General features: G+C 33.6%; 2 protein-coding genes across 4 annotated transcripts in view; both read right to left on the bottom strand.

Annotated features, from left to right (window-relative positions):
• Positions 1–25575, bottom strand: part of LOC125053419 (cytochrome P450 6k1-like) — a 31622-nt gene extending 6047 nt beyond the window's left edge. The window contains exons 1-10 of one of the 2 annotated variants that reach the window (XM_047654793.1): positions 25463–25575; positions 23788–23953; positions 22909–23106; positions 22181–22330; positions 14257–14441; positions 13631–13788; positions 11883–12001; positions 10471–10576; positions 9625–9873; positions 8665–9051 (exon numbers count right to left, since the gene is read on the bottom strand). In XM_047654793.1, coding sequence (XP_047510749.1) covers positions 8882–9051; positions 9625–9873; positions 10471–10576; positions 11883–12001; positions 13631–13788; positions 14257–14441; positions 22181–22330; positions 22909–23106; positions 23788–23946 — 1494 coding nt within the window. In that variant the 5' untranslated portion in view covers positions 23947–23953; positions 25463–25575 and the 3' untranslated portion in view covers positions 8665–8881. Of the gene's footprint in view, positions 1–8664; positions 9052–9624; positions 9874–10470; positions 10577–11882; positions 12002–13630; positions 13789–14256; positions 14442–22180; positions 22331–22908; positions 23107–23787; positions 23954–25462 lie in introns of those variants that run through there. The other variant, XM_047654794.1, reaches the window with a different exon arrangement.
• On the bottom strand, positions 203–7746 carry LOC125053420 (cytochrome P450 6g1-like). 2 transcript variants are annotated; one of them, XM_047654795.1, is made up of 9 exons: positions 7453–7744; positions 6695–6892; positions 6232–6381; positions 4465–4649; positions 3088–3242; positions 2601–2719; positions 2137–2233; positions 1677–1925; positions 203–567 (listed from the first exon to the last, which is right to left on the bottom strand). In XM_047654795.1, exons 1-9 carry the CDS (start codon positions 7609–7611, stop codon positions 395–397), a joined length of 1485 nt encoding a protein of 494 aa, XP_047510751.1. In that variant the 5' UTR covers positions 7612–7744; the 3' UTR covers positions 203–394. The 2 variants fall into 2 exon arrangements, with proteins under 2 accessions (XP_047510751.1, XP_047510752.1); XM_047654796.1 differs by lacking the exon at positions 6232–6381 and having other exon boundaries at positions 7453–7746.

Here is a 25575-nt window from a genome sequence, read left to right as displayed (position 1 = left end):
ATAGTAATGGTAGGACGCCGTATGTCAAACTAAATACCTAATGTAGATTTTATGTGGCGCAACCAGTTATTAGTTTTTTTGTGTATTGGTTATTTAACTTTGTAATTTTAGAATGTGTACCTTTGGGTTATTATAAATTGAGGCTTTGCCTTAAAGTTTCATTTACATATCTGTTTTGTGCCATCAAATAAGCAACACCATATAAAACGTAGAAAAAAATATATTTATTTAATGAAATTATTTAAAAGTTTTGGTAGGATAGGACAAAAATCCCCTTGGCGCATATCTTTATTTATTCAAGTTAATTCAAATATAACAATCGTAGTTTTTATACCCTTTACTAATAACTAAATAAGCCATTATAACGCTTGAAGGATGGTTGAAAAGTTAGTGTCTAATCTCTAAGCTGAAAATCAATATGAAGGATTTGTCCTGGGGATAGCATAAGACCTCGTTTCTCATATTCCATTTCTGAAGGTGTTAGTTCTCCAGGTACTGGATTCAGTTTGTAATTCAAAACTAAGCTCGATAGCGCGCTTCTTATTGTTATCTCGCCGAATCTTCTACCTGTAAAATTACGTTTTTATTAGCATAAAAACCTAGCTGGTCAGTGCAATCTTCTTAGCCAATCCTGCCAAAGAGGCAGGGTTGCCTAAGTTTGAAAACGTTTAAGCGCTACAGATATATACGCTATATTGTGGTAAAATAATATTATAGGGATGACAGTCGTTTGGCATTGGGAAGTTAACCGGAATAGGAAACAGAGACAGAAAATATATTACATCTAATATGTATTTAATATATAATAATTAATGTATAATTTGTCAAGCCAGGACCAGACACCCAGCTATATCTAATGATTTTGTTAAACAGTTTCTGCGTCATAATTGTCTCTCTCCCTAAAATATGGCGTGGAGACCGATGGCTGGCCATGCGTCATGCTCGTGAACGGGTGCTACTTGTGGTGACCGGTCGTACTTGAATTCGTGTATGTGGTGATGTTAGTTGATTCGACTATGTATTTGCGTGTTGTTCCCACGAGAATGTAAGTGCGTGCTCCTATTTCACCGTGCCTCCTGCTGATACACAAAAATCTTTGTTTTTAATTTATTTTATTATTATTTATTACTTAAGTTGGAACAAGGTGTAGTACAGCTCCTTAAAAACGTTGTGTTAAAAAAAACGTGGCGAATAAAAAGAGTGGCGTAGAGTTTATTGCCAGTTCTTCTCTTCCGTTCTACGCCCTTGATTTGAGAACTCATATATATATATTTTCTTTTTTTTTACATTCATAAGTGTACATTTTGTTACCTATATGAATAAATGATTTTGACTTTGACTTATGTTATTACTATGGGTACTCGACCCGTGGGAAAAGCGACTACCACCCCCCATTACATTTCATATGATTACCTTATCATCCAAAACAAGACAATTAGAACTAAACAACTAACTAACTAACATTGAGAAACATAAGAGAAATGGATAAATAGACCACCACAAAAAAAAAAACTAATTTATGCTAACGCAACTAATACCTGCTCATATAAAGAAATGGTAACTAACCAATTATTGTGTGGGTTCATTAATAAACCTCTAATAATAATAATGTTATTATATGTTTTAGATTTATGGTAGATGATTTGAAGAGGAAATTGTTATCTTTCAATTATTACCAATACAGCTTCGTGGTCCTTCTCCGAATGGCATATAAGTGAATTGCTTTATGTCTTTCTCGTTATCGGGCAGGAATCTATCAGGGTTAAATGTTTCAGGGTCAGGGTAGAAGTCGCTGTCATAATGCATTCCCACCGCGTTTACGTAAATTGGAGTTCCCGCGGGAATTGTTAATTTATCATCTATTTTATAATCCTTCGCGGCCACTCTGTCCAGCCAGCCCAGGGGAGGGTACTTGCGGAGTGTTTCTGAAACATTTTATTTATATTTTTAGGTAAAGATTCATATTTTTTAAAAATACTATAACTTGTAATAAAAAACCTTACTAAGTAAGGTTGCCAACTAACCAAATGTCGCTTTCATCGACTCTGGGTGAATTTAATTCGATACGTTTTTACATTATTAATTATGAAATAAATCATAGTTACGAACGTTATACTTTGAAAAGTTCTGGCATACCTTTAATAATGCAATTTAAATACTTCAAGTGATATAATGTGCCAAAATCCAAATCTTGAGATTTATTTGCCTCATTTAGTTCACGATACAACTTTTCCTAAATTAAAATAAAAAATTGCATTAGTTCCTTAATTTCGGACTTTATTTTGCTTGTATTTATTTAATAAGAATACCTATTGAATAGTTTTTATACGAAACATATTTTTTTCAATATTATTTTAAAAATACGTTGTTTATAACTTCTTTATATATTATAGTAAGGTATTGCTATTGTAAAATCAATCAACGCCATCGAGTTTTAGGTCTGTCCGAACAAGTGAATCTTAAATGCGGGTAGACAGAAGTGTTTTATCGGTGCACAACTGGGGTTCGAACCCACGACCTCACAAACAGTCGTACGGGCCTTTGTAGCCCACTGTTCAATTATTATTGTGGGATAAAGAGTTATTTATTTTTTGTAATACCTGTACATCCGGATGATACGCTAGTTCATACAATGCAAAGCTTAATGTAGAACCAGAAGTTTCAAATCCTCCAAAGACAAAAGATATGGCTTGAGCCAAAACGACGTCATCTGAATATTCTAGAAAAATTGAATTCTTTCTTTGCATTTGTTTAACATTTTTTCTAATCAAGGCATAAAGCAATCAGTCATATAGATACCATGCATTAATAGACCAGGGTAGAGCCTTTAAAAAAAATAAAACACTTGGTTTTTTGAATTTTTCACATAAATTTTGAGGTTATGAGAAAAATGTGTAAATACAAAAGTTTTAGATCTTTTTATTACCTACAACTTTGCCATTTGACTTTTTTCCATAGGACTTTTAGTTTTGCCGAAAATCGAGATAAACCGTTTTTTACCCTTAAAAACGTATAGTATCAGGTTAAAAACAGCACGCATACAAGGCCAAAGTTACCCATTCTTTATAAACTCAACTAATGTTCTACCTTCCTCTGTTCCCAAGCCATCCTTAAGTGTAATTAGCGCATCCAGCAAGTCTTTCGATTCGTTAAAATCGGTTTTCTCTTTCAATCTCTGTTTGGTGACAGTTTGTAATATTTTGTCGAAAAATTTAGTTGACGCAGCAGGAAAGAATTGAAATCTGTTGATAAAACGGAATTTAAATTAATGCTTTCTATTTAAAAAAGAGAAATGAATATGTGCGTGAAGAAGAAAAAAAATATGAGAGAATATCAAAAACAATAAAAAAAACCCTTTTCCCATTCGGTTTTTTTCAAGAGTGTAATGCGTGTGTGCTGTGGCTGTAATTGGCCCTGGCTCAGCATTATGCTGCAGAACAGAATGTTCCACAGCGCTGGTCATTCTGCCAGAGACCACAGCAGCTCGTTTGCGCCTCAGTCGCAAAAAAAGAAATAAAAGGAATGTTATAAATACTTGTAGAAAAGATAATAATAATAAAAGTTACCAGTGTACGTAATGAAGTCTTGTGTATAGTATATCTTAATAAAAACGTAAATTTGATAAAATTAAAAATAATAATAAAATTGTTAAGAAGTATATTTTTTTTTGGCGGATTAAAAACTAGATTTCGTGGGATTTTGGGAGAAGTAGGGAAGGGGATGATGGGTCTGGGCGTTACTGCATACGATTTTTTGCATTTACTGAGAAGATTTACTATAGTAATATATATATATATATATTTACCATAGGAAAGTAGAGATTTCAACAAACTGAAAGCACACCAACTTTTTGAAAAAAGCTGATATTTTGACGGGTGAATTTGCGATTGAAAATTAGGGTGCCTTTTCGATATTAATTCAAAATAAGGTGAAAAAATAATTATTTCAAATCAAATAAATTACAGCGTATTAAAGACATAAAAAGGTAAGTTTACACCAAATTTCGTGGGAAAAAAAATAATTTTGTAAAAGATAAAATAAAAAACCAAAAACTTGGTTTTTTTAATTTTTCACATAAATTTTGAGGTTATGTGAAAAATGTGTAAATACAAAAGTTTTAGATCTTTTTATTACCTACAACTTTGCCATTTCACTTTTTTCCATAGGACTTTTAATTTTGCCGGAAATCGAGATAAACTGTTATTTACCCTTAAACCCCCCCCCCCCCCTTCCCGTACTTTTCCCGACCTCAGATTGCCCGTAAATTATTTTTCCTTTAATTTTTATAATATTCTCCTTGTTTTCCAATAGGTTTTATCCTACTATTATTTTTTTCGGTTTCAAAAATTATCGACACTGGTCTATAAGGGCAACAAGGCGAACAAACTCTATTATCCAAACTTAAAAATGTTAAGTAAAACTATATATCAGCTAAGAGGGTTTACCGTGAAATCGACTACTTACCTAAAAAGATTGGCTAGTTTTGGATAAAAAAATATTGTGCTCCAACTAATGCCTCTGTACCAATTAAAAGCCATAAGTTCTTTTGTGATTGACCGAACTGGATCTTCTCCAGAGAGAGTCGCCGTGGTTTGAATCCCTAACGAAGCAGCGGCAATGATATCTGTACTGTAGTCTGTACATAACATCTGAAGTAAAAAACTGCAATTCAGTATAATTCTTGCTAGATTTGTCGTGTAGGATTAAGTTTCCACACTTTTCCCCACTTGTTAATAGATACGAGATAAAAATATTTGTTGATACTGTCTATAGTGTACATGGATTGGAAACTAGAATTTGCTATACAGTATACTTATAGACGACATAAATTGTGGGATTAATAATGGTATATTTTTATTTCGTCGCAGTGTATACAGTATGTTGGAGCAATGGCGCTAGTATAAGCTGCCATTGTTATTATATGTCACAGAGCTCGTAAAATAACAACGTCCAGGTTTTATCAGTTTTTTTTTCATTTTTTTTCGCCATGCTAACCTAACTAACTAAACTATAGTCAAAAGTCAAAAAAAGTTTTTCGACCATACCGCGTAGTCCACGTTTTATCAGTTCAAAACCGTTAATACTAATGGTTTATTTGATTTGTCAATGTTGCTAGATCTAAAAAAAATCTCAGACTTTTATAGTCTGTAGTATTAGTAATTTAGACATAGACAACATTTATTACTAACAAAACACACAAAATAACAATAATCAAAAAAAATGAAAAATTATGAAAGATTATTACACATAGTCATTCGTATTTATGTCGGAGCAAAAGCGTTAGCTAATTTGAAGCCGCGTATCGACTACGCGCTCCAAGAGGGCGAACATTGGCGCGCGCTCCAGCCGCGCGCAATGGATACCACTTTGGAACGCGCGCCAATGTGTTCGTTGGAGCGCCCGAACGCGGAGCGGTCCGTTCCGACGGGTGTCGGTTTTTTACCACGCATCAATCGTGGCGCGCGCTCCAGTTGGGACGGACATATCGTATTTTTTTGTGTTTGTTGCGCTCCCAATTATGGATAACCAAAGTTGCCGTAAATTAATACAACTGTGTGGTACAAAAGAACTACTGTAGCAAAAGTTCTTCGTATCATAATAAATCGCTTAGAGAAGATGCTTAGAGAAAAATCAGTAGTGATATGGGAGTCCCTATGTCGGAATTAAAGAAAAAAATGACTGTGCTCCTATCATGGTACAGAAGAGAAAAATGGAGAGTATCTAAAATCTAAGCTGACTGGCTTCCATGATGAAGGGTCGAACACTGGAACAGTTGCCACGCGCGCCAGGCGCGCTTAGTTGATATACTTCAAATATTTGGAACGCGTTTCACGGAACGCACTCTCGGAGCGGTCATTCATGGCGCGCGCGCCAGGAGCGCGTAATCGATACCCAGCTTTACTTTGTTGTTATTTAATTAAAATGATAATGACAGCTGACAATAACTTCACTAAAATTAGCAAATCGAATAAACCACTATTAACGGTTATAAAATGATAAGAATTTGACCTATTTTAATTTACAAGCTCTGTGATATGGTAATGTGTCAACAATGGTAGCTGATACCAGCGCCATCGGTCCGAGAAGTGAAACTGTTTTTGCGTTTTTAATTCAAATATTACGATCCAATTTTTGCAGAATAAAAGGATAATATTACATATTGGAATTACTTTATTATAGCTACTTTTAATACTATTACTTTTATTAACTACTTTTAACTACATAACTTACCCTTAAGTTAATTTTGCTTTTCTCCTTTGTATTTTTGATTCGTTGATTTAATTCCTTGATTTTACTGTCAAAGAGAGCTTGCATGCATTTCAATTTTGCGGAGGTAAATACTGAAGACAGGTTATGACGAATCGCCGACCAGAGCGGATCCTATTATATTTGGGGAGGATTAAACCAGTCTTTAGATGAAAATTAATTACTATTTTAAATATTTTAATAATTATTAGTCCTCTAAGTAATATTATTTATTTAACGTGGTAGTGCTGGCTGTATTTGTTTGTAGTAAAAGAGTTGTAATGTTTAATACTGATCAATGATACATATTTGATACCCATTATTTCAGTCCCCCGGTACGTTGGAATAATTATATAATTAATAGTTGTTTGCACAGTAAGGGTAAACATAGTACGAATAGAGGCATTTATTAGACTCAAAAAAGGTCGTATGCGTTAAATTATCTTACTTTAGCTGTAAATATCATCTCCCTAGCCGGATCGTTGGAGCTCAATCTCAGAAATCTGTCCCGAAAATACGCGAAGTCTTTGACAAGTACATTTTTTGCGATTTCCGGTGAATTTATGATGACCGCTGGTTTCCAGAACAACCATATACCCACGTATGGAGTGTTGAACTGTTTGTACATATCAATCATCCATAAAGCCTGAAAGTAATGTATAATTTATTTTTTGCTAAGAAATTTTTTTACCTGCGTCTATGGAAAATTGTTCGTTTAACTTGTTTTTAGTTTAAGGTAGTGATGTGGTATAAATGAATTTTCATTATATTATTAGATTTTGCATTATAATTTGGGTAGTAAAAATAAAGAAATTTGAAAGTTTTCCATCATTGTATTTATGTATTTTTCTGTGTCCTTTAAGTAATTATTATTGTTTGTAATTAAAATGTACATGTATTTAAAATTTAGAAATTCAAACATGTGCAGAGTTATATGAATGGTATGGTTAAGTTAATTTTGTAGCTAAGCCATAAACTTTATCTAGTTGATTTACAAATTATAAAAATTCCTAAGATACACTGTTTTAAAAGTGAATGTCTCAATTTGAATAACGCTGCGTGGGCATATTTAGCTTAGCGGAAGCACGAATATGGATTTAAATATGGTACACGTATACAAAATGTCAAAGTTTCTCGTCGATTTTGATATTTTCTACATACAGTTGATAAAATAAGTTAAAGAGTATTTTTCTATATTGTACTTACAGGATTCTTCTGCTGCAAGAAGGTAAGACTACCCATGAGGGGATGAGGTGGCAAGTGAGGCACACCACGCCTTGCCCAATACTCTCTCACATTTCTCCAACGAAGATACACCCATGATATTAAGCATACCATAAAAACACTTAAAATTACTAAAAACATGTTATATTTTAACAAAATTCTAAAGGACTAAACGTTTTTGATTTTTAAGAATTTAATTTGAAACCAGTTTCAACAAAGCTGCTGTATTTGGCTGCTGATGTCACTTTATATAATAACAAGTTCAAGATTGTAGGTATCAGAAAAAACTTAAATTGTTCTCAGTATCAGTCAGTTAGGTCAAATACTGACCTGACTAAAAAATATATTATTAATTTTAACCTTATTGTTTATCTTTGATCGAATACATGTTTGTGTTTTGTACCCACTGTTATCTAAGTGAGTTATGTAAGTTACGGAATACCGTTATGCTTGCGTATAAGAGTTTCTTCTACTACCCATTTTTTTTAGAATAGAGCAAAAGGACAGGAGCCTCACTTGATGTTAAGTGATACCGCCCATGATAGCTCCCACTGCCAGAAGGCGAAGTACGTTACCGGCTTTTCTAGAAGGAACGCTCTATTCTTGTAAGACTCTAAGGCCTACAACGCACTAGCTGTTGTTAACGCGCGCTCAGAGAAAAAGTCTCTAGACGCAGGTGATCGCGCGTTGACGCGCGCTTTGATATTAATGTAATGTCCGTTTGCTGTTCAGATAAGCGCGCGCTTTTATCGCGATCGCATGTAATTTTGTTAATTTTCGTAATTATATTTTGTTCTCGCATTTAAAATGAGTGAAATTGAAGATATTGACATCGACTTACTAATCGATGAAGTAGAAAAAAGGCCAGCAAGTTGGAATATAGCAAATTTGTATAACAAATATAATATAATTTGTATTTTTTTTTCAAAATTGGATGAACCCAATGTGTACGTTTTCTTTTTCTATATTTTTCTTTATAATATAACCACAAAATAATAGCCTCTTCCACGTCCATTTTCTACGTTCTACCGAACTAGACTGACGAGTACTCTCACAACGCCCGTTAGCGCTCATCATCTGAACGCTCTTCAAATTTGATCGCGCGTTGACGCGCGTTAACGCGCGTTTCATGTGAACATAGCCTTATTGTCTGTTTAATTCTATACTTATAAAACCATAAATAAAAGACTGATACAAAGTAAAATTATGTATTTATTATCAACTATACAATTAAATACTGACGATTATGTTATTAAAATGGATGATATTTGTTTAACAACAAATGAGTTTGTATGGACTTGTAACAAATAATACATGAGACTGCAGTTTTCGGTATGTCATGGATAATATATAAAAAATATAAGAGAAAACCCTTATCAAGGAAAACGTTCTTCTCCTTTCTTCGTTTAATCTATCGTCGTATGAAGTCAAGGTAGAGATGGTGCGATGGGACGAAAAATAGACCAAGTTTGTCTATGTCAATTTCAGAGGGTTTAGGCTGGCCGGGTAAAGGTCGGAACTTGTAGTTCAAAACCAGTTTTGCAAGGGCACTCCGTAGGGATATCTGGGCGAATCTTTTTCCTAGAATACAAAATGAGATATGAGTCACGTAACCAATTCGATTTGGGCTGGATGTTAGCGTCTATTCTGGTGAACAAAAAATACATGGCTTAGACATAAAGTAAGTATGCCTTTGTAAAAAAAAAATCAGTGGTGCTACAACCTCTTTAGGTCTTGGCCTCAGATTTCTAAATCTGTTTCATGATCATTTTTAAATCTAATAGGCAGGTAGGTGATCAGGCTCCAGTGCCTGTCGCCGTCGACTTTTTGGGTCTAAGACATGTCGGTTTCCTCATAATGTTGTCCTTCACCGTTCGAGCAAATGTTAAATGCGCACATAGAAAGAAAGTCCATTGGTGCCCAGCCGGGGATCGAACCTACGACCTCAGGTATGAGAGTCGCTCGCTGAAGCCACTAGGCTAACACAGCTCGTATGCCTGTGTAGCAGATCATTTACAACAAAATAATTTAATATTGAACCGCCTGGTAATCTGTCCAAAAAGCCAGACCTAATCTGAACTATCCACTTCATATAAAATAGATAATATTCAGTTAAACGTAGAATAGAAAAACAAAAGTGATCAAAATATTTACCAATACAGTTTCTGGGCCCTTCTCCAAATGGCAGATATGTGAATTGCATTGACTCTTTCTCATTTTCCGGCAAAAACCTATCCGGGTCAAATTTTTCCGGCTCTGGGTAGAACTCTTCATAATATTGCATTCCAATAGCATTAACATACAAAGGTGTGCCCGCGGGTATGGTTAATTTGTCGTCAATTTTATAGTCGACCAATGCCACTCTATCCATCCAACCCATTGGTGAATACTTTCTTAGAGCCTCTGAAAAGAAAATTAATATTTACTTAATAAAATCGGTGATTTTATCGCTTTTAATGATCGCTACCTGGCGATTTGTGTAGGAAATATAAAAATAATGTTAATTATATGTAAAATACGGAAATCGAAATTGATAAGAATTGAAAGATTATTATTGGACGAAGAAGATAGAAAAATAAAAAGTAAGGAACTAAAATTAAAAATGACTAAGGAGTTATATGTGTCTGAACAGTTTTTTATAGATTTTAAGTAATATTTGAAGTAGAATTCAAGTATACTGTGGCGTACCTATGCCTTATTTTTATATTAATGATTATATTATTATAAATTCACATGCTTTGTATTAGAGCAGAAAGTATTAAATGTATCTTCGAACTGTAAACATCGTTCTTATTTAGTCCAGTCCTTACAATACAAGTGAAGGGATTTTGTCATATGAAATCTTTGTTCTTTTGGCGTCATCAGAATTACGTAATTATTAATTTAATGATTTTCTTCATCAAGAATTGTTTTTATTCATGTTTGGTGTGTTACTTAATTATATAACACTTAAGCCACTAGGCTGTACTGTTCTAAATTTATATAGAAAATTATTACTACCTTTAATAACGCAGTTGAGGTATTGCAGATCAGCAAGGGTATTGATATCCAAGCTATTGTTTGCACACTTATCTTTTGCTTCCGCCAATTCTGCGTATAATTTTTCCTAAAAATTTTATCTTGATTAGTTTTATCAAATAATAGAATGAATAAAAATGGGTTCATTATTGACGTCTTTGGGACACACGTATAATATGGAACACTTAAAAAAGATTAACAATAATTTAATAAAAACAATTTTTAAATTCGGGATTTCCATACATAAGTCACTAACAAAATAAAGATACAAGATTAAAAAGCAATAAAAAAACTTAGAAGGCAATAGTGCAGGAAAATTTTAAATGTAAAAATAAATAAAAATAAAAATAATCCTTCTCTCTTTATCAGCGCTCAGCATAAACTGTAGTTATAAATAGTATAATTTAGAGATATAGGCATTGAAAACAAATAAGGCTTCTTTCACGATCAAAAGTATTGACTGCCAAGTAATTGTTTGTTTGTCCTATTTTATTTTAATTTTGTTACATAAAAAAACAAAGGTCATATTATATTATATGCAACGGGTGGCCTTATCGCTAACAAGAGATCTCTTCCAGGCAATCCTAGTAAGGAAAAAACTAAAAGGTAAAGTGCAAGAAGTGCATAACCAAATCAACAAAAATAAAATTACAAGTAACACTAAAAATACCAAACTTAATATAAAATAATACAAAAAACGTTTAAAGAAACACTTTTTTACCTCAGTGAGTCACCGTGACCACGCACGCTGTAAAGCACGCGAAACGTCGGAAAAATTTAAAATTATGTAATCTATATATATAAAAATGAAACCCGTTTTCCGTTGTCACGACATAACATGAAAACGGCTTGACCGATTTGTCAGATTTTTTTATATAATATACCTTGAAGTACGAGGATGGTTCTTACGGATAAAATTAAAAAAAAATTAGTGAAAGAGTCTAAAAACAACACTTTTCTATATTCCCATACAAAATATTCGTAATAATACTTAAAAGCCAATTTGAACTTTAATACCATAGCATAAAGTTCAAGTGTTAGTGGAGGGGTTCCGGGAAGGTAAATTTTTATTTTTTGACATAATGTATTTGTTGTCTTATCAATTTTCTTTTTTTTATCTTACTAGCTAGACCGGTGTCCCGAATAGCAGAATAAGTATTTTAAACAAATAAAGAATCGACAGTTAGGCGGTACGATGTTCGCCAGGCCAGCTAGTTATAAATAATACATGACTTCAATCCGGTAAAAAAGTGTTTTCTTTAAATGTGTAACAGTTATGTCAATAAAATAAACTAAAAACTAATAGTGCTATTCAAAAGCGTTTAAGTTTATTACTTAAGCTCGAAGTAATCTGAAATATTCTTTAAGTTAGTCCCTAAGAGTCTAAAGCTTACCTGTATTTCTGGATAAAATGCTAGTTCGTAAAGTGCAAACGCCAGGGAGGAACCGGAAGTTTCGTAACCAGCGAAAAGGAATGCTACAGCCTGGGCCACAATCGTATCGTCTGATAATTCTGAAAAAAAAATAGGTGTAAAAATATAGTATTTAATTGGTAAACGAACGAAAAGTTTTATGTAATGTTTAAAATAGTAGACTAAGTTAATTGTCAGTCTTTAAAACTCTCTACTACGTTGTAAAATAATAATACATATTAAAGTTTTAAAAGGAGCTTTCGTTTTGAAGCAATTAGCTTAATGTAATTATTGCATATTCAGTTTTCGTCTATTGTCGTTGTAATAGCTTTGAGAAAGAAAATGCTCCTATATTTACTACTTATTTTGGCATGAAACTGAGGTTCGAAAAACTGACACAGCGCACGCAAATCACAACGCTCAAATACATACGCACACACTCATACATTCACGTATACTTTATGTCTTATACGACTTGTTTTTTATTAGTAATTGTAACACTAAGGGTCTGTTTCACAATGTATGGATAAAGTACCAAATAGCAATGCAACACATAAATTATTTGGAAGATAAATTGTGCTATTTGACATTCATCGGACTCATAACTTATGATGAACTTTATGTGACGATTAGCGCTATCTGACAGTCGTGAAACACAAAAATAGTGTTTATCCTACCAATAAGAAATAAATAGCTCATTTGGAACTTATGTAGAACTTATCCGTACATTGTGAAACAGACCCTTAAAATAGTAGACCAAGTTAATTGTCAGTTCTCTTTAGAACTCTCTACGTTGTAAAAAAAAAATCAAAGTTTTAAAAGGAGCTTTCGTTTTGAAGCACTTCGGTTAATGTAATTGCATTTTCAGTTTTTTGAGAAAGAAAATGCTTGAGGCATGACTCTTTGGTTCCAAAAACTGACACAGCGCACGCATATCACAACTCTCAAATACATACGCACACACTCATACATTCACGTATACATTATGTCTTATACGACTTGTTTTTATTAGTTGTGACACCAAGACTACTTTTTCTTAAAAACATATTTTAAAGATAATATCGAATATTAATCACCACAGTCACTCACAACACAGGGGCACAACCATATTTCTGTCATAATTTTAAAGGAAGAAGGGTCTTGATAAGAAACATCTTAATGTATGAAACAAAGTCGTGTTAGTTACTAGTTGTTAGTTATCTCTTTTTTGGTGGAGAAAAATAGCAGAATAAGTAATAAAATATCGGATAGGTCATCGAATAACAATAAATTAATTAATATATAAATTAATTTTACGAATGCAAACAGCATGTGGTGCCATCTGTTGACAAAACTACGCATCATTTTACGTCGAATTCGTGTCAGTTCAAGAAATTCCGATCTTGAGGTGAATGAGGATAACCAGGCTTTGATCTTGATAGAAGTTATGTCACCTTATCAAAAAATTTTGTATATCAGAAAGTGCTTTATCATGCAGTATCGCAATATTGGCGCTAGAGAGAGGAGGCCTAATGTGTAAAACGGCCATTCTTCTTTCGAAATGGCAAGCAGTTAAACATTTCTGTATTTGCAAAAAAAGTCGTATTAATGTTAACCTTAATGAAATCCTAAAATAAGTTTAACTAAATTTAACACTGTATTATTAGACTAAGGTAAGGTAAGTAAGGTGGAACGAAGTTCGCCGGGTCAGCTAGTATATAAATAAAATATTAGCAAAAGTTTCATGTTACCTTCATTAGGTCCCCCAACATTTTCTTTTAAGCTAATTAGTGCATCAAGGAGATCCTTAGGAGAACTTCCAGGTGCGTTTTGCTGCTGTCTCTGTTTGGAAACTGTAAGGTAGATCCTCTTGAAGAAATCCGTAGATTTTTTGGGGAACATTTTAAACCTGTAATCAATCCATTATTAGACAATTTAGCTTGGAAGGTCTCGTATTGCCCAATATGTTCTCTTTTCAGCATGAGCTGAGAATGAGAGGACCTAGAAAATATATAGAAACGTGTCTGCCTCAACCAACTCATAAATGTACTAAAATATTTTGATTACTATAGATCTGATTACAACAGTCTTCCTATGGGACTATTTATTGCAAATCTCAACCATTTGACACCTCGATCAAATAATATTAAACATTATTATGCTAATAAATAAAAAAAATACTTCTGTATTTACCTAGACTACCTCTGTATCTAATGATACTATAATATTATTAAATAAGCCTCTATGTGACGCAATTCCGAACACTAGCGATTTAAATCGTAATTTTTTTTTTGTAATAGTTGTATGTTGTCTGATGGTATTACTATGACAATTTTTCGTTTATAACACGATAGATGATTACTTGAAAGGAATATACCTGAAAAACTCGGCGACTTTAGGAAAGAAGAATATTGCGCTCCAACTGATACCTCTCAGGAGGTCAAAGTCCATAAAAGATTTTGTGATGGTTCTGATTGGGTCTTCTCCTGTTAATGTGGCATTGGTTTTTACTCCAAAGGAAGCTGTTCCTACAACATCTGTTGTGTAATCCGTACACATCATCTGGAAAGTCGATATAATTGTAAAATAGAACATCGTGATATCGTGGACATCTTTTATGTATGATACATTTAACACGTGATTTGAGCACAGACGAAAATTTAAAAGTTGCTTTTTGCTTGTCCTAAATTAGATAAATATATCTAATTTAGGACAATAATAACTTTAATTTTCTTAATAATATTTATTTACCAATTGAAGACCAAACAAATTAAAGAATTCTAGTTCTGTCAGCTTAGTAAGTTTATTATTACTGTTTAGTTGTAAACGATTGCTTTTCTATTTAAATTTTGTGTCAGTAGATTTTATCGCTATCTTTTTCAATATTTTAGCCTCTAATCAGATGTGGTAATCTTAGAGTAGTAACCTAGTGGCTTGAGCGTGATTCTCTCAATACTAAGGTCGTGTACTCTATCTACGGATGGACTTTTCTATGGACTTTTTTATGAGCGCACCGGTTCGTTCGGTTAAAGAAAACATTATGAGGAAACCGTATAGTTATATCACTTAGAGGCCATTGATATTTTTGTTAACATTAGGCTACTAGATTTCCGTTAAAAGTAATAAATATGTACGTGCCATATTTAAGTTCTATAAGAATCACTACAATATTTGTTAAAGTTTCGGCGGCCATAGCTCGAACAATACGATACATTTTGTATAGGAAATTTATAATGTGGAGCACTTTATAAATTTGTGGGCGTATTTGTAATGAAAGAAAGTGTATAGGAGTTTGAATATTCTACTAATTGTAGGAAACTATAGAAATTTTATGGAAAGTGGAGTTGAGTTCTGCTTCAAGGCCCGAATGGCTCGCACATCTGATTAGTGATACGAAGGAAATTTTCTTTTAGCACTTGACTTTGGTCTCTTTTCGTATATTAGTTTTTAGTTTTAGTTGTTATTTTTCATTTTGTGGTTCCTTATTTAATTTTTTCCCTTGCTAGCTAGCTTATGTTCAAAATAATTTATGTGTATGTGTGTAAAATTTGTTATGTCATACACGTTGTTTTAGAACTTATAAATAAATAATTTAATTTACATTATTAGTTGTATCATATGTAATATGAGCCTGCCGCCCGCACCTATTACCGAGACCACACTTTGATTCTAGTTCGTGTTGTTTCTTTGTTCTCTCATGTGTTGGCGCGGCTTTAAATAAATAAATACGTCACAAACACCTGACACCCGTATCGACGCAAAGATGACTTTCATATTCTCATAACCCTGAACCTTTTGTTGCATAATAGTTTTGTATTTAATCGAGATATATTTATCTTTAATCAACGATAAGGCTAATTAGGCGTAATCATCATTATTTGGTGAAAATTTTTGCAAATCATTCAAAAACAAAACACACCTACATAGTGATTGTGCTATGGGCGATGTACTACGCCGCCCCTTTAACTGACTTAACTTACACTAACAAATATAGTATATATGAATATAAGTATTTAAGAAAGAACTGTGACAATGTGAGGAAGGTCTCCCTCATGTGGAAGAAAGGTGTTCTTTGTGAATGGCCTAAGTTTTAGCCAGCCAGTTTATTAAATGTATAAACGAAGATTTTTTTCCTCTTCCCCCCGGATCGCCATAAGGTGTAGACGTGCTGAGTGCTTTATTTTTATTTGTATTTTAATTTTAATAAATTCAAATCGAAAAATAAATATAACTGTCTACTAGGAGAACATAAACAAAGTGAAGTGTAGTCAAGCAACCATCTAATTACTACGTGCGCTCCTGGTACTGCGCCCGATCACCCCACTATCGAAGGTATTGATCCCACTCAATATTAATCTTATCGAATCCCCTAAAGCTGTGAATTTACGCCACGCCCACATCCCTACCAGCGTCACACTCGTGCCCCGCTTACCACCACTACCTGCGTCCTGCGCCCGCGCTGATTGCAACAGGTGACTGTGGCCACGCCCACTAATTATCTATTGGCCTATTTACCTTGAGCCATCGGGAACTTCTTATCGGACATTCCATTGTTTAGTGCATTCACATTTTTTGCAAACATCTGCTTGTACTATCGAATAGACAACTGTTAAACTCATTATAATAAAGGATGAATCCTATTGGAGATAAGTCACTATCTGAATCTGCCATTGATCAAATTGGTATGGAAATGGAACAAATCACTCCTCCCAACTATGTGGCCTTGAGAAACAAGAGAAGAAGAGAAGATGATACGAATGTGGACCGATTTGACGTTTTTAGAGAAGAGATAAAAACACTCATTTTAACAATGTTTAAATCGCAAGAAAGTGGCTCCAAAAAGCTTGAATCCACTCTTACCGAAATAAGTAAGACAAACACAAATATCCAGACAACTATGTCCTTCCTCGCTGAACAGAATGTAGAACTTAAAAAGAAGTTAGAACTTCTCGAAATAGAAAGGAAAAAGGACAAGGAACATATTTCTATTTTGGAGGGACAGCTAGAAGACTTAAAAAGAGATAGATTGAAGAATAACATTGAAATAAAAAATGCACCCAAGGCTGATAAGGAAACAAAAGAAGACCTTATAATTATGACCTTAGAGTTGGCTAAATCAGTCAACTGTCAGTTGAGTGAAAAAGACATTAATGATATTTACAGGATAAGATTTAAGAGGGAGGGAAATGCTAGTTCCCCTATAATAGTTGAATTAAGCACTACCTTATTAAAAATGAAGTTTCTACAGGCCTGTAAAACATACAACTTGAAGAACAAGGATAAATTACGAGCTAAACACCTAGGATTAAAATCACAAGGTCAAGAAAATATCCCTGTCTACGTAGCAGAACAGCTGACCGCCTCCAGGGCTCGGCTGTACTTCCTTGCTAGAGATCTAATGAGATCAAAATCTTATAAGTTTTGCTGGACTTCCTATGGCCGTGTCTACGTCAGAAAATCTGAAAATTCACCCATTATCACTATAAATAATGAAGCAATCGTCCAAAAACTACTAGGAGAGCAATGACTAGACTTAATTCTTGAACCTTGTTATCTCTCTCTGTCTTTGCTTGCTCGGCCCATTTTATATTTTTGTTTTACCATATTATGTTATTTCATACTAGTTTTACATATTGCCCCAATAGCACCCAAACCACATCTTTTTAACTACATAGTAAAATATCTTATGTTATTCTTTTATCAAATTTTGTTCCCGATTGTACACACATTACTCATTACTACTACCAAGACACATAAATACTTTATTAACAAAGGCTTGGATTCGGCCCTACACTACTACACACACACCTTCTCCAAACATATTCACACATTATCAGTACGCGATACTTTCATAATAAGTAGACTATTTAACACACTTCATAACCAACAAGCTAATAAAATGAATGGTTTATTTAAAATTCCATCCAATTATGGATAACGTAATCTCATTGATAACAGAAATTGACAATAGTGAGGTGGCTAATTCTAGCTTATGTGATGTTCATGACATATGTAACCAATCCCCTAAATTTCATAAAAATGATTTAAAAATAATTTCTCAGAATATTGTGTCGGTATACAGCAAGTTAGATGATTTCCAACTCACCCTTGCCCAGCTTAATTTTGAAGCAGATTTGATAATTTTAACTGAATGTAGAATAGATAGTGATAAACCAATACCCCAAATGGAGAACTACACTTCTTATTCGACTACAAACCATATAAACCAATGTGATGGTGTTGTTATCTATGTTTCTAGAAAACACAGTGTCAATGTCAAAGAAATTATTCTAACACATGCATCCTGCCTCCAAATTTTATTTTGTGGAGTTACCGTGCTAGGAATATACCGGTCCCCTTCACATACTAATTCCGAGCCCTTCACGGACTCATTAGACCGACATTTAACATCTTTGAAAAATTGTATTAATTTAATTATAACCGGGGATATTAACATTAACCTGATTGACAGAAATGATGCTCCGCAGCAGGAGCGTAATAACCGGCTTTACTATTTAAACATGCTGGCTATGCACGGCTTGCTACCTGGCCATGTACTACCTACACGGTATGGTAATTGTCTGGATCACTTTATGCTGAGACTAGACAAAAATAAACATTCCGCAAATATAAATGTAATAAATACTTCTGTCACTGATCACTCCACCATATTCTTAAGGCTCTCCAATATACCAAAGTCAGGTGCTTCCACTAAGACAAAAACATTCATTGATTACGATAAGGCGATAGCTACTCTAAGAGATAGCACATTGGTGGCTGACTTAACTTCATTAAACAACCCCAACATGATTATAGAGCTCTTACTAAGTAAAATAAGACAAACCTTAGATTTACATACAGTCACTAAGATCATTACATGCAAATATCGTGTAGTTAAGCCATGGATGACTTTGGGCATTCTACGATGTGTCAGAAATAGGAATAACATGCAGAAAAAGCTAAAATTAGACCCTGATAATGAAATTTTAAAAATAACTTACCGTAGATATCGAAATTATTGTAATAAATTAATCAGAAACCTAAAAAGAAATTATAATAAACAGCAACTAATTCTAAATAAAAACAACTCAAAAAAATTATGGCAAACTGTCAACAATATTACAAATCGGAATAAAAATAAAAGCGACAATTACGAACTGCTCCACTGTAAAGAAACAGCACAAGAGTCTATAGATCATTGTAATCAATATTTTACCCAAGTTGGCAAATCACTAGCAGAAGGTATCCTTGCACAACAACCCGCATACAATTGTTCTGACAAAACTACTTCGAATTATCCTCACTTAACTTCATTTGTATTAAGAGATACTGACAATGATGAGGTTCTTAATGTCCTGATGGGGTTAAAATCAAATAGTGCTCCAGGCTGGGATGGCATTCCTACCCAATTCTTAAAGCTAACTGCTGATATAATTGTCCCTATTATTGTTCATTTGATCAATCTATGCTTTGCTCAAGGTGTCTTTCCAGATGCACTGAAAATCGCTGTAGTTACCCCAGTGTACAAAGGAGATGATAAAACGGATATAAGCAATTACAGGCCTATTTCTGTTTTACCACCTATTGCCAAAATACTGGAGAAAATAATTAATAAACGTTTAATGAACTACCTTAATACATTTAATATCCTCTCCCCAAGTCAATATGGCTTTAGACGGGATTTATCGACAGAAGATGCCGTGTTGGATCTCACATCGCTTATTACTAATGCTGTGGATAAAAACAAAAAATGTGCTGCAGTGTTTTTGGATATGAAAAAGGCATTTGACTCAGTATCAATTACAGACCTTATCGACAAGTTGGAGAAAATAGGTATAAGAGGAATTCCCTTGAAATTATTCAAAGACTATTTATGCAATCGAAAACAGAGTGTAAAAATAGGAAAACACCAAAGTGAACAATGTGAAATCACCTTCGGAGTTCCGCAAGGAAGTGTATTGGGGCCCACTCTATTCCTTGTATATATTAATAATTTATGTAACATGGATATAGAAGAGGGAACAATGTTCACTTATGCTGACGACACTGCTGTCGTTTTTGTAGCTGACACCTGGGAGGCTGTTAAAAATAATTCCCAAAAGGGCCTTGCAAGAATAGCTAAGTGGCTCAGCGATAACCTTTTGACCCTCAATACCTCTAAAACTAACTATGTATGCTTCTCCAATTATAACTCCTCTCAACCACCTCCGACGTTTGCTATTCAAATACATACTTGTGGCTCACCTCATTCTATAATATGCTCATGCGATTTTATTAAGCGGCAAAACTGCGTAAGATACCTGGGTACTATGGTAGACCAACGCCTATCATGGCGCGATCATATAGAGCTAGTTATGGCTAGAGTAAGAAAACTCATATGGTTATTTAAAAATCTAAGACACGTAGCTGACTCGGCCCTCCTAAAACAAATTTATACTGCTCTTGCGCAGTCAATATTAATATACTGCATTCCGGCCTGGGGTGGTGCCATTAAAATAAAATTCCTGGAACTGGAGAGAGCACAAAGGTCACTACTCAAAGTTATCCATTTTAAGCCATACAGATTCCCTACGGAAATGTTATATGCGGTTAGCGATCTTCTGTCAGTACGTAAGTTGTATGTACTGCAAACTACTCTTAGAACCCATCGACATATTGGATATGATCCTAGTATTTTGAACAGACGTAGAAGGCATAATGTGGCACCTTTACCAACTTTTAAAACTAAATATGCTCATAGACAGTACTGCTACCAGTCTGCTAACTTATATAATAAATTAAACAAGGAATTAAATCTATATAATATGAATAAATATAAATGTAAAATAACTATAAATTGTTGGTTAAAAACTCAAACCTATGAAGAAGTTGAATCTATTATCTAAGAATTACTATTCTAAAGTCTACTTTTATCTTACACTCTAAAAGAACACACACACTCAAACATATGATACAGACATATACACACATACCTCATACACACTCACTCACACACACTTACACTCTCACACATCAACATACACTTAACTGAATACAACGAACACCCCTCAATTTATCACTCATACACGATGCATCTTTTAACTTGTATAAATATTGTTTTGTTTTTGTAATATTATTCCCTTTTGTCTAAACTTACATACCTAATTAAGTGTACCTAGGAAGAGCGGATACTCCAAACACAAGTATATTATACATACTTAAATGGAGGCTCCAGCCACATGTTGTTATCATTGTAAGTGATTGAATAAATATTTTTTCATTTTCATTTTTTTTTTCATAAACGCTACGGCTGAATATTTTTCAGGCCGCCAGTTAAACGGCGCTGTTTACTTAAGAGGCTAGGATGGTAAATGAACTACTTAGTTGGCTGCGACATGTATACTTTTGGCGTTGTGCTTGGTGCTGGTCGGATATATTTACAACATACAGTCTGTTCTGACACATGGTCACTCTATCGTACGAATGGCCTAAGCATTAGCCAGCCAGTATATTAAATGTTGTTACAAACGCTTCGGCTGAATATTTTCAGGCCGCCAGTTAAACGGCGCTGTTTACTTAAGAGGCTAGGATGGTTAATGAACTGCTTAGTTGGCTGCGACATGTATAGTTTTGGCGCTGTGCTTGGTGCTGGTCGGATATATTTAAAACATATAGTCATCAAAAACATATTTATGAAAAAAACCTAGTCTCGCAGTTTGACCGTAAAAAGTTGTGAGATGCGTTGTGAGTTGGTTTTTGTTTGGAAGTTCTATTTTTGATGGCATCTCATTCTTTTTGCCCTACTTTTTATCCTTTCCGGTATTTGTACTTCTTGAAAAGCAATGGATTTTCTTATAATACCTATTATATCCAATCGTCAAGGTAATAATAGCAATCGACTTGATGTGCCCCCAGATTATATATATTTACTATGCTACTATACTTTTACTATTACGTATATACTCGTACTCGTTGAGTAACTTTTAACAACTTTGTGTCATAATAGACACCTCTATTATTTTAAAAAGTTAAGCAAGAAATATTTTCTGTATGAAATTAGTGTATTCCTAAAACTGAAATGAGATTGTGTATTTCATTTCCGTTTTCATTATTCCCTCGAAATATTTCACTAATTAAACAAACATAAATCACGTAAAACATTGTTTAAGTTCGTAGAATAACGTGCTAATTGATAATTATTAAAAATGAAATGAATGAAAAAAAATAAATGAAACGAATGAAATGAAACGAAGTTGACGTACAATACAGATGAACCTTGGGTAGCGACCCTTTAAAAAATAATACGATTTCAATAATCTTACCCGAACACTTATTTTCGTTTTATCTTCAGTGTTGTCTATACGTTGGATGAGCTCACTAGTTTTGGTGTCAAAGAGATGCTGCAGAGCCCGTAATTTGGATGCCGTGAAGATGTTCGTTAGGCGACGTCGAATGGAAGACCACAATGGATCCTGAAGGTGTCAAAGTAACGTTATATCTGTATGGTTACTATTAAAACAGTAGATTGACTGTTCCTGTAGCTTACATATCTAATATATAAAATTCTCGAGTCACAATGTTCGTTCCCATACTCCTACGAAACGGCTCGACCGATTCTTATTAAATTTTGTTTGCATATTCAGTAAGTCTGAGAATCGGCTACTTTCAAACCCCTAAGTGATAAGGGGTGTCCACCCCAAAATTTTATTTTTTAGACAAAATTTATTGTTTTTAATACATCACAGGAGACCGAAGAGCTGGCGGCTATCTCTGACAAAGATTTAGTCCTGCTATTCAAAGGGGGAATGTTGCCAGTAGGTATCTTCGGAACTTTACCTAACGGGACTCCTTTTAATAATATATTTTAAGGTTAGTTATTGTTTTTCTGTTATTAATTGATTGATTCATTTAACTATATAAATTTCACAGCAGGTAGCGAATAACTCTATTGTGTGTCGGTACCTCGGCCATGGATTAATTTTTGATGCAGAAATTTGAAGTTCACTGTCAAATGTACATTGGATTTTAAAATAAATATTTAAGAACTCACATCTGCTGTCAATAAATTAAGCCCGATTGGATCTCCAGGTCCAGCAGCAACAAATCTGTTCCTAAAACTGCCGAAATCCTTCACAAGAACATTTCTTGCTATTTCTGGTGAATTGATGATAAGAGCAGGTCTCCAGAATAACCATATTCCAACGTACGGGGACTTGAAGTGTCGTATGGTTTCGATCAGCCATATGCTCTGAAAAATGTGAATTTATGAATCTTTGTAATATGAACTCATACATACAGCTAGTATTTGGTGCAGTAAAATTAATTATTACTAGAGTTATGTAACCTAACATTAGTTAAGTTACATATATATAATTTAGTTAAAATTAGAAGCGTAAACAAAATGTAGACAATATCGCACACTTGAAGCCAATATGAGCCCTTTAGTTTTTACCACACTCATAAATTGTAATTACCATTCTCATTTCCGATAATGTCCATTAACATAAGTGCCAAATAGATTTACGAACACTTCAATATATCAAGTTAGTTTTTTGTTAATCCAGCGTCGCAACTCTACTACTCCCAATATTATTTTAGTTATAAGCTCATGTTTTAAACAATTAAAGCTAGTTGTTACCCAGCTTCAAACAAAGTGTTTTATTTTAACATATTCATACAACCGCCACCGAACTTAAGTCTAGGTTTATTTAAAGAAATGGACGTCACTTATATTGGTTACCACTTTAAAAAAACATGATTACCATGGCAACAGTGCGAGGTATACGTATTATGATATGTCCGTAAAAATATTCAGTTGGTAAAAAAATATTAGCTGCGAAAGTATTAAGTGCGTATGCTGTATTTAGTCGCTTAGGATCAACCTTACCACTAAGGAACAATTTAATTTACAATAACACAAAATACTTACAAAATTCTTTTTTTGTAAAAATCCAAGGCTTCCGAATATTGGGTGTGGTGGGTGATGGGGTACGCCCTTTTCGGCCCAGAACTGTTTCACTTTAGTCCATCGTAGGTACACCCATGACACCAAACATAGGACTATTGCACTGAATAAAACCACAAACATCCTGAAACTAAAACATTTGAATTCACTATGGAGACCTATTTTTGCGTTTACTTTCCCCGAGGGAAACCATTTATGAGGTTAAACCTTGTTACGGAAAAACCATTTATCGTTATTTCATATATTGATTAATAATAATTATGGATTGATTAATATCTAAGACGCCCTTGTTGATTGATAATCAAACTTAGGGTAAGATTAATTTAGTGCAAACTATAACTCTCATATTATTTCAAAATTCACGTGTTTGAAGTACGGGAGTTACAGTAAAAGCTAAGTCTCGACTCCTAAATATTACCCACACATGCCCGGTGTAGTACGGAAAAAAACACTTTTAGTGGAGAAATGTTTAAAATTAAAAAAGAGTATCTATAGAGAGAGAGTATATAGTCCATTTAATGTATCCAATAATAATAATATTCTTAAAAAGGGAAGAAATACTTGAATTCGTGTTATTTAGTTAAAATTTATGTTATTTGATAATCAGAAATCGATAATTGAAACTGACAAGGCCGGTGAGTACCTGAAACCCTGAAGAAAAAAAGTCGTCCCCAAAACTTAACTGCTCTATGTATTATAAATTTAGAATTTATAAGCGTGGGCCTAGTGGTATCATCGTACGACTATCATCCCACGAGGTCATGGGTTCGATCTTTGTACCAATGGACATTCTGTTTTGTGAATGTCTAAAAGTCGACGATGTGTGTCAGACACAGAAGGCTGATCACCTATTTGACTATTAGATAAACATATGATCACAATATCTGAGGCCCAGACCTAAACCACTGGTTTTTATAAAGTTATAAAAATGAAGTATTGATATTTAATTTTGCCTTATAAGCTGACGAAACTAAATGTACTGTTTTCGTACTCACGCCACGGGTAAACGGAATTACAAAGTCTATTATTAAATTTAAGTTTGAAGATGTTGTGTTAAATTCGCAAGAAATAAATATTTTGTCCATATAATACAGCCGATATCAAATTTATTATTATCAAAAATAGATAATATAAACACACTATTAAATATAAGACTTTGAAAAGCTATAACGCAAATTCTACTTAATTATCGTTTCACGTTCATCAACATGCGCCTGCAAGCACAAGTAACTATAGAAATATATACTATATATAAATATATAACTATGATAGAAAATCAGCAAAAGTAATTAAATAAATTCTAAATCAGTTCAGCACTTCAGCCCTAAAAAGCATTACGATTATCATCCAAGAGTATAACAGTAATATTTCCCTAAAGAACCCCTAACGTCTATAGAATCTCAGCTATGTATTGAATTTTCTGTGTGTAACTATACGTATACAAACATAAATCTGAGATTAGATTATATAAATTAATGAATTCATTATAATTCGTGAATTGATACATTCGTTAACGAGGAAGTAAACAAATTATATAAAAAACGTATGATATAATGAGCGCATGATTCAAAAAATGTTTGTATTTAGATAAAGAAACTTAAAACAATTTAACAAATTATCAATTTAAAATTGTACTCACAGCTAGCAGCCTGTCCCAACTAAAGAAGCCACTAAAATGATATATTTTACATCTATTCTCGTATAAATAATTAGTGGACCTTATCGCTTAAGGTGTAATACAATGATTTTCGT

The sequence above is a fragment of the Pieris napi genome, chromosome 10 (genome assembly GCF_905475465.1).
Source record: "Pieris napi chromosome 10, ilPieNapi1.2, whole genome shotgun sequence".
NCBI classification, from domain to species: Eukaryota; Metazoa; Arthropoda; class Insecta; order Lepidoptera; family Pieridae; genus Pieris; species Pieris napi.
This window is presented reverse-complemented; position numbering and strand designations above follow the sequence as displayed.

Coding starts and splice junctions, on each gene's coding strand:
- LOC125053420 (XM_047654795.1), bottom strand. CDS start 7,611: ATGTTTTTAGTAATTTTAAGTGTTTTTATGGTATGCTTAATATCATGG. Junction 4,650..6,231: donor AAAGCAAAATTAACTTAAGG/GTAAGTTATGTA, acceptor TTTTTACTTCAG/ATGTTATGTACAGACTACAG. Junction 1,926..2,136: donor TTTAAATTGCATTATTAAAG/GTATGCCAGAAC, acceptor AAAATGTTTCAG/AAACACTCCGCAAGTACCCT.